Below are 9,145 nucleotides of genomic sequence, written 5' to 3'. Positions count from 1 at the left end.
CCCCAAATGTCCAGTGTTTCCCTCAGGGTCACCCCCAGCCACCAGCTTAGATTGGGTCCCATTCTCTCCCACACCCGGCCCTGGATGTGGGGCATGCCTCATCATGATCCCATCTAAGTCCTCCAAGAACAGTCCTCCCTGTCACCACACCAACCCTGAAAGTCAGTCCCTCCAGCCCAGGGTTTCATGCGGGGTCAACACCCATCCCAAGGACACTCCTCAAGGTCACCTTTCCATGACAAGGGCACCCTTTCCACCCATGTGACTAAATTATCACCTTCCTCAGAGCAGGTGGGACAGGGATGGGCATCCTGTGAAGTCAGGAGCCCAGGATGCCAGGACAGTAAATTCAGACCAATCAACCCTCCCCAGTCAAAAAGCCAGAAACTCCAGGGTTGGAGGCCAGAATAAATCACAAACCACCAGACCTTCAGGAATGAGGCAGGGGGCAGCTTTTATTTAATGGAACAACAGGCTCGACACACAGCATAGACTTCCCCAAGCTGCTGTCTGCCCCTGCCCCAGTGGAACAGGGGTACACTGAGCCAACTCTGACAGCCTGGGGGGCTTCACTCTGCCTCCCCAGTCTCACCCCCAAAAGAGCCCCATTCCATCTGATGATGGACAAAGTCTCAACACGTCCATGCCCTGGGACCACCCAAGGACTGAGCGGGCCTGCTTGTGTCCTTTGGGCCCACAGGGACCTCATTCCCTGCCCCACGTGCCAGGAGGGTGTCATGGCTCCTCCCTCCCAAGTTAGGAAGCCGCAGGGCCCAGGGAGAAGGGGCCAGGCAGGTTCAGGTCAGGCCAGCCTGGTTCCGGAAGCCCGGAGTTGGCATTTAACGGTCTGGGGGCCCAAGGCAGCTTCCTCTTGGGTAACTGACTGCTGGGAAGATGCGAGCCAGCCATCCCCCCACCAGGCTTGGGAGAGGAGGGGCCAAGGGTCGGCCAGGCGGGGACACAGCTGGCTTCCTTTTTTCATGGAAAGGCTGGCCACCCGCCTGCCTACCCATCCTCCCTGGGAACACAGCCCAGCCTGAGATGGGACTGTGTGAGGGTCCCCAAGTGCAGAATTGGAGGAGGGGACCTGCAGCAGACAGCTGGGTTCACCCATCCCATCCCAGGCTCCACTCGTCCCCAAGTTCCTCCTCCAGACACAGGTCCAGGGCAGGGTCCTCATCTCTTCTCCCAGGCAGCGACTGGCCCACCCAAGGAAGGCAGGGGCCGAAGACTCCAAGGGGGCTTGACTCCTGTTCCTGCTGAACTGAGCCAGTCTGCACAAATCAACTGTGTTTCAGCTCAGTAGGCACGGGAGGCAGAGCCCAGAGAGGCCCGGAGGTCGGACAGGCAGGCGGAGGGGAGAGGTGGCAGGGCCAGAGGAGGCGGGGCCCCGGGGGGCGGAACTTAGCCACTGTGAACACGACTTGCTGTGGACCTGCTCACAAGCAGCTAAGCCCTGCTCCCCAGGCCAGACACAGGCGGTGGAGGCCTCTCTGCCACCCCATCCCCATCCCTGGGTCAATGTCCTCAGCGGAAGCAGTGACAGCGGTGGCCCCAGAGGCAGGGCTCAGGGTCGGTTGGAAATCCCTGGCAATGTGATTTGTGACAGGCAGCAAATCCCATCCCCAGGAACCCCAGCCGGCCATGGCACAGGGGTGGGGGGGCACCGGGCAGGGCCAGCAGCTGGCACCTAGGAGAGACAAAAGGAGGTAATGAGATTTGAGGACATCTGCCCTTCAGGTCCCCACTTGCTGCCATCCTTTGAGGTCTTGCAGGGAAGCCCTTTTTCCCCACGTGAAGCAGCAGCTAAAGAGAGAGCTAGACCACCAGGCTGGATACCCCCAGCCCCAGCCATGCCTCCCAGGCCCAGAGAGGCAGAGATACCCAGAGGGTCACTTTCAGCCAAGGAGGCTGCAGGAGCTCCCAGAGCCAGGTCCCCCCTCCCTTTCTTCACCACCCCCACCACTGAGCCCTGGGCAGGCTAACTGGGGCCATGGGGAGAGGAAGCTGAGGGGGTGGCAGGCAGGAGGGTGAGGAAGTGATCTCACCCCAGCTGGCGCCACTTCCTAGAAGCCTGAAGGGCAGGAGGAAACCACCAGGGCCACCCCGCGTGGCCCTGTCTCCTTGGTGTTCAGGCCTCAGCCCGCGCCCCACCAGAGTGAGCGGATGCCGGCAGCGGGCGCCCAGCTCTCCCTCGAGGCACGCACGCCCCCAGGGCACCGGACCCAGGCTCGAGGTGCAAATCCCAGCTCGGCAGTTTCCCAAATGCCCTCCAAGCCTCAGTTTCCCCATCCGTAAAATGCAGCCAAGAGTCTCTACCACATAGCATGGTGAGGTTTCACCGAGAGTGCTGCCTAGCAAGTACCTGGCACCAAGACCACCTACAGAATTTGTGGGACTCAGTGCAAAATGAAAACTTGGGGCCCCTTGTTCACAAATGAAGAATTTCAAGACGACAGCAGAGCATGAAACCACGCTCCAGGTCCTTCCCAGTGGCGGGTGACCCTGTGAATGGCACAGGTCACACGCCCATGAAGCCAGTCCTGTGTTCAGTAAACAGAGACCTCCCATATGATGAGAGCCCTGCGGTTAGGAGATCCAACTCTGGAGCCAGTCCAGCTGCATTTGAACCCTGGCTTTGCAGCTTCCCAGCTGGGTGACTCTCAAGTCACTCAGTCTCTCTGGGCCTCCGTCTCCCCATCGGCAAAGCAGGGATAATGTCATGGTAAGGATCCCGCGAGTGCGTGTGTAATTAGGATGGGGCTACTCTGTCATCATTCACCAGGCATAAACAGGAAGGATGACGGCACTGAAGACGCTGCACACGGGTAGGACCCCAGCGTCCAGATGTGGTAGGCGGTGGCCACCGCTGGGAGACAGGTGGAGCGAGGTGTCCGGCTCTGTGCCTCCGCCCCTCCATACACACATACGTACACCGGCCACCCGCTTTACGGTCGGGCCCTAGCCCAGCCCTGTTCCCTCAAGGTTTAGGGGCACCAACCAGGAGCAGACAAGGCCCCGCAGGGCGGCCGGCCTCCCTGGGCCGCCTCCGGAAGTGAGACAGCACATTCGTGTCCCAGGGACGAGAACGGGAAGGGCGGCCATTTGGCCAGGCCCGTTTCCTGTGGGGTTTCCCCTGCACAGAGCCCCGGGCCGGGGCCAAGGCCACTCCCCATCCCCGCAGGCGCAAAAGGCCTGGTTCTCGAGTGGAGGGGGCACCATCATGCAGGTGCCCAGAAGCAGGGCCCCCGTTACCATAGGCGCGTCTCTCAGGCTCTGGGGAGATGGTGTCCAAGGAGGGCCAAGCTCCTGGCAGCTGGAGGCATTGTGGGGAGGAAGGGCCCTGGGCCCGGGGAGCACAGCAGGCCCCAGGCCACACCGATGGATGGATGGATGTATGGATGTATGTCTGAGTACGCTCTGCAGACAGGGCGTGGACTCGTGAGACATACTCTGTAATGCCTGCCCCCCCCCCCAACCCCATGCTCCAAGAATGAATCAGGGGCAGCTTCCGCCGGGGGCGCCACCACCACCGCCCCCAAGCCTGGTCCCCAAATACTTTCCACCCTCTCAGAGCAGCTGGGATCGGAAAATACCAAGGGCTGCAGGCCCCGCCCTGCCTGCCGCTGCTGCCCGCCCTCCCAGCCTGTCACTAACGCTTTGCCTAATGGGCCCAGACTCTCCGCAGAGGCTCCCTAGGCCAGGCCCCGAGCCAGCCGCTAACCTGGGCTGCCCAGCCAAGTGCCGCCTGACCACCCGCCTCCCACCCCTCACCCCCAGCCCAACGTGGCCACCATAACAACCGGCCCGATGGGCAGCCCTCAGAGGTTGGCACCCGGCTGGAGGAAGGCAGGGCACTGGTAAGTGGGTGGGCCCCGCTGCCCACCCAGGGCTCGGGGAAGGGGGGCAGGCTCAGGAAGGGGTGAGTAAGTGAGGACTGAATCACTTGTTATAAATAGGGGAACCATGCAAGTCACATCCCAGCCCCCATGGTGCCCGGCCACGCCGCGCTCCAACCCCTGCCTTCAACTTTAATCCCCCTTAGACCAGTGACAGAATTCTCAGGGGACCCCTAACATCCACACTTTGGGCCCTTGACTGAGGGGTACACCCTACTGCCATGTCCATCTCTGCCTTATCCTTGTCCTGGCCTCCTGGCCTGCCTTTTGGGGGCCACTGGCCTTGAAGGCAGCTGCTGGCTTCCAGGCCCTGTCGCCCTCCTATAGCACCCTGACAATTCCCAGGCCCAAAGGTCAGGATTCCCTGGCTCCCCAAGGTATTCTCAGGGTGTGGGTGACCATGGTCCTGGACGATGACGCCTGACCGAGGCCAGAGGGAGGCCAAGGGGCTTAGCATCTCAGAAGTCAGTTCCCTGGCCCCTCACCATCCAGGACCCCATCCCAGACCACCCAGGCCTGCTCTGCCCAGGGCCACAGCTCAGTGACCACACCCAGGGTGGCGCCAGCTCCAGCACCCTGGGGCAAGGCGCCGCTAGAGCATGACTCAGCTGTGCCCAGCATGGCGGTGTCCTTCTCTGCCCAAGGATTCTCACACACCCACACCCACTGGCTTCCGAGTACGTCCGTCCCGGGGGACTGGCCTTCCCCCAGGCACACCTCCGTGTTCACCCAGGACACCCAATGGCAGGAGGGAAGGTGGCCAGAGTGCCCTCCAAGGGATCTGAAAGTGAGGGCCCAGGACAGGGAAGGGAAGCACACACTTCTCTCCGCTCGTTTTTCCCAATGCTTCCCATATACAGATGGAGAAACTGAGGCCCAGAGGATTCAGAACCAGGCCCAAGATCATGCGGGAAGTCTAAGGAAAAGCCAGGCCTGATCCTGGCATAAAGTGTATCCAAAGTGGGAAAGGGCCGGCCCGCCAGCCCAGAGAGGGGCCGGAAGGGGTTTTCTTCAGACCGCCCAGGGTTCCTTGCGGTCTCCTTCACTTCGGACAGGCTCCCCCACCCAGCCTCCCAAAGTGAAGGGCAAACTCTGAAAAGTGCCTTACGGTATATCAAAGCATCACCTGGGCCCCCGGAGAACAGGTCATCCCACTGCACCCATGGGGCCAGTGACCCTGTGACTGCAAATGGGACAGGGGTTTGCCCCGCAGCTGCGGCCTGCACAGAACATCTGGCCTCCACTTACAACAGGCAGGGGTTGGTAGGGGGGTCCCAGGGAGGACCCCTGGAGCATCCGCCTCTGCTGTTTCTTTCCGGTGAGCAAGGGTCTGCGAGACTCAGAGGCCGGGCCAGCACAGACAGGCCCGACCCCCCCGGACACGCCCTGTCACGCATGTGCTCCGCGTGCCAGCCCCGAGCCAGGCTAGCAGCTATTTTAGGGCCCCCTCCAGGCCCACAGACAAGACTTGCCCTTTGGGGTCTTGAGGGAGCTCCCAGAGGACATCCTGCAAGGACAGAGGGCAATGGGTGCCCCCTGGGCGCTAGGACAGAGCTGGCACCAGGCCCTAGGGCCCATGCCTTCCCAGGACGGCGGCATGTGAACACATGCGCACCGGCTGGCCCGGGCAGGGTGCGTGGGCGAGCGGACAGGGTGTGTCCTACATCACCTCGCCTCTAAGCCTGGGCACCTGTTGGGTACTGCCCTCCAGCTCACGCTGGCATGGGCAGGGCTGCCAGAGGACACCCCTCATGCCAAGGGTCCCACACATCCCAGCCTCACCCTCATATACCACCAGCCATGGACAGGCAGCTGGTTGGGGCTGGGGCAGAGGGGACAGGTGACAGGGAGCCAACTGCACCTCCAAGGCATTCAAGAGGCCACTCACTGGGTCTGGGCCTGGCTGGGTTGCATAGGACAGTCAGTGTACGGCTGGGGGCTTTGGTAGCAGTCAAGTCCGGTGCTGGGGTCAGAGGTCAGTCTGGGGCTAGGATGAAGGGGTCGGGGTTCAGTCTGGGTCCTTTCACCCTCTTCCTGCCTCCCGAGGGCACGGGGACCCCAAGCTACACAGGGCTGGGGAGTCAGCCCTCCAGGAATCTCCCAAATCTGGCCCCCTTCCTATGAATGAGCCCTTCTCCACTGGGCCAGAAGGAGTGGGAAGGGAGGAGAGGGTCCCCCAAGCCCTCCTAAGCCCAGGCTGTACTGCTGGGCCCCAGCCCTCTCCTCTGTGGAAGGCCTTCCCCTCACTCACTGACTGACATGTCAAAAACTTGAACCACTGTCTCCCACCCGCATCCACATAACTCTGGGAGACCCCGACCCACAAAGCCCAGACATGCACCCCCAGGGGCCATTCCCTCCACCCCAAGCGAGGCACATACCCTCCCACCCTGCGGCCAACTCCTGCCCACCTCGACCTGCGCCGGTCGCGTTGGGACCCGTCCTCCCCACCACACTCGCAGGAGTCTCCTGGCGGGGGGAGTGGTTGGGGGGCCGCGGCGGACCCCACGGGACGGGGTAGAGGTGGGCCGCCCTCCCCCCGCTCTGTAGGGGGCGCCCCGGGACTCCGTCGCCACCACCACCAGATACACGGGCCCCGCGGTCCTCCCCCAGCCACCGGCGGCGGGGCGCGGGGCGGCGCCCTCCCCCTCGCCAAGGGCCGGGGGACCCGCCGGGCGCACCCCCACTCAGCCCAAGAGTCCGGCGCGGAAAAGTTGCCGCCGCCACCACGGCGCCGCCGCCTCCCTCCCGGTTCCCTCCCTGACTCACCCACGGGGGAGGGGAGCCGGCACTCGGGGCTCCGGCCGCCGCCCCGGCCCGGCCGGCGGAGACACAGGCGGGCGGGCGGCGGGGCCGAAACAAGCCGGGGGCGGTCGCCGACCGCGCTCCATCCCACTCACTGGCCGGCCCGCCGCGGGGTCGAATCGCTTTTAAAACCTCCCCGTCTCCTCCCCCGCGGCCGGGCAGGGGGCGGGCGCGGGGCGGGGCGGGCGCCGCCGTCATGTGCCCCCGGAGCCGGTCCGCCCCCACTTTCTTTCTCCGGTCCCCCAACTCAGTCCCGTCCCCAACTCAGCCCCAACTTTCTCCTCCCTTGTCCCAACTCTTCCTGGGCCCCATACTCAGCCCAACTCCTCCCTCTGGGTCCTGGACTCGGGGTCTAGCCCCAGTTTTTCAGCGAAGGCTCTTCCTGCTGGGATAGGGCGGGAGCAGGGGTCCTAATTCACATCGCACCTCCGAAACTCCTCTTGGCCTAGGTCCTGCCCTAGGCAGGGAGAGAAACCCAGGAGGCCGTAGACAAGGGGAGGGGAGATGGAAGGGGGTCACACTGCCACCGCGGACCCCTCCCTTCCCTGGGAGGGCATGGGCCTGGGTATTCTGGGATTCTGCCAAACACGAATCCCCACTCTTTCCAGTTCCACAGTGCATTCTTTAGCCTCAGGAAGTCCCTCCTTTTATCCCACCCAACCCTCTCCTGCTGCCATTGAAGACTTTCTGACCCCAGTCCAGGTGGTCCCTGGTCTAGGTCCCCTCCCCCCTCAGGCTTCCCGGCACACACCCAGGGCCTCTGGGAAACTCCCCAGCTCCTGGAGTATCCCTGGGAGAGAGGCCCTCCCTGGATCCCTCCCTCCTTCCCTGCATGCGTGTCTGTCCCACCTCATCCTCCACCGACCTCCCCTCCACTGGGAGGAGGAACACGGAGGCATTGTTCCCCAGGACGGGGCCCTGCCTTGGGGCCTGGCCCTGTGCCCAGGTGGGGGGCCGGGAACAAAACTCAGCAAAGGGGGGGCGGGGTGCCCTCTGATGCCAAGCCAGCCTCCTTGGGCATGCCTGGATGCCACTTTGCCCTCTCCAAGATGGGACTGGGGCCAATGGCCTCCAGACCACCACCACCACCATGATGCCACAGCAAGGTTCTGCAGCCAGAGGACCCTTCCCAGACCTGTGTGAGCATTGCTTTGGGAGACAGTTTTTCTCCCACTCCAACATTTCCGAAGTCATATAATTAGGGCTGAGGGTCAGATTCTTCACCACCCCACTTCCCAGGCAATAAGACTAAAGCTGGGATGGGGAGGGGGTGACCCAGCAGCAGACCCAGGCAGAAGACTGGAGGGGCTGGTTGGGTGCCTCTGGGTCACCTTGCACCCCAGAATTCCTCCAGAGTCCCTCATTTCTCAGTTCAGCTCAATAGGCTCCTACTTTGGATCTTGGTGGGATTGCGGAGAGGGGGGCAGAAGCCACACCTAGCTACTATCCCATGGGGCCCAGCCCTGGGGGCTCCTGGGTCTTTCTTCTCTCTGGGGCCCAAGGGGCAGGCTGGCCCAGGCTGCAGGATCTGGCAGGTTGGGGCAGGAGGGGGCAGAGCCGCCTGTGGGGCCCCAGGGGGAGATTTGGGGTGGCACAGAATTCCCCGACTCAGGGTGGGGCCCAGAGGGGGTGCGGCACTCGCCACATGGCTTCCTGAGCAGCTACAAACAGGGGAATGGAGTTCCCAGGGTCCAGAGTCTTCCTGTGGACACACACACACACACACACACACACACACACACACACACACACACACACACACACATCATTCCAGAAGCATACAGTGACCAAATTACAGTGGGGCACCCCCTCCACGCCGCCCCTACAGAACACTACCTTTACACCGCAGGGCAAGGTCTCCCATCCAGAACCATCCTCCTCTCCTTGTTAGTCCAATCGGGCACACATTTAGGGGAAATGCCTCCTCCACGATGGCCTCCAGGGATACCTGTGCCAAAGGCCCTGAGCCCATGTAAGCCATTCTGCCGTTTCCCTGCACGTGGCTTGGACCACCACAGCTCAGCATCCCTCAGCCCAAGTTTGGAGGGTCCTCCCGGTGCCCTCAGCCCTCCATCTGGATTCCTGACATTTGCCCCCACCACACACACACACCCTCGTCCTGAGCCGGCCAATTTACCCAGGGACAGCAGCCAACAGGGATCGGAGCTCTCCAAAGTGGCCAACTGATCCTTTGTAATGACGGGGAGGGGTGAGAGGACAGGGCCAGGGTGAGACCAGGCCAAGCGGTCAAGTGGCACAGGGCATACACACACGCCCATTTGTTCATTCTTCAAACATTCTTGAGTGCCTGCTGTGTGCCAGGTGCCGTTCTGGGCACTGGGAACACAGCAGAGAACAAGCCAGAAAAAAAACCCTGCCCTCATGGAGTCCACATCTATGGGGAAATACACAATAAATAGACAGGTATAAAGATACATGGT

General features: G+C 62.5%; 1 protein-coding gene across 3 annotated transcripts; it reads right to left on the bottom strand.

Annotated features, from left to right (window-relative positions):
• Positions 1-429: 429 nt before the first annotated feature.
• On the bottom strand, positions 430-7,441 carry LOC309658321 (uncharacterized protein). Of its 3 annotated transcripts, none has more exons than XR_014262187.1 (3): positions 6,669-7,431; positions 5,761-5,886; positions 430-1,690 (listed from the first exon to the last, which is right to left on the bottom strand). XR_014262187.1 is itself a non-coding variant. In XM_082456750.1 (3 exons), the coding sequence occupies exons 1-3, from the start codon at positions 6,788-6,790 to the stop codon at positions 1,528-1,530; spliced, it is 384 nt and encodes a 127-aa protein (XP_082312876.1). In that variant the 5' UTR covers positions 6,791-7,398; the 3' UTR covers positions 430-1,527. The 3 variants fall into 3 exon arrangements, 1 of the variants encoding a protein (XP_082312876.1); XM_082456750.1 differs by having other exon boundaries at positions 5,788-5,886; positions 6,669-7,398; XR_014262186.1 differs by lacking the exon at positions 5,761-5,886 and having other exon boundaries at positions 6,669-7,441.
• Between the last annotated feature and the right edge of the window lie 1,704 nt (positions 7,442-9,145).

Source organism: Balaenoptera physalus (genome assembly GCF_965194825.1).
Source record: "Balaenoptera physalus genome assembly, chromosome: 3".
NCBI lineage: Eukaryota > Metazoa > Chordata > Mammalia > Artiodactyla > Balaenopteridae > Balaenoptera > Balaenoptera physalus.
The sequence above is the reverse complement of the archived record's forward strand: the minus strand, read 5'-3'. Positions and strand labels throughout refer to the sequence as shown.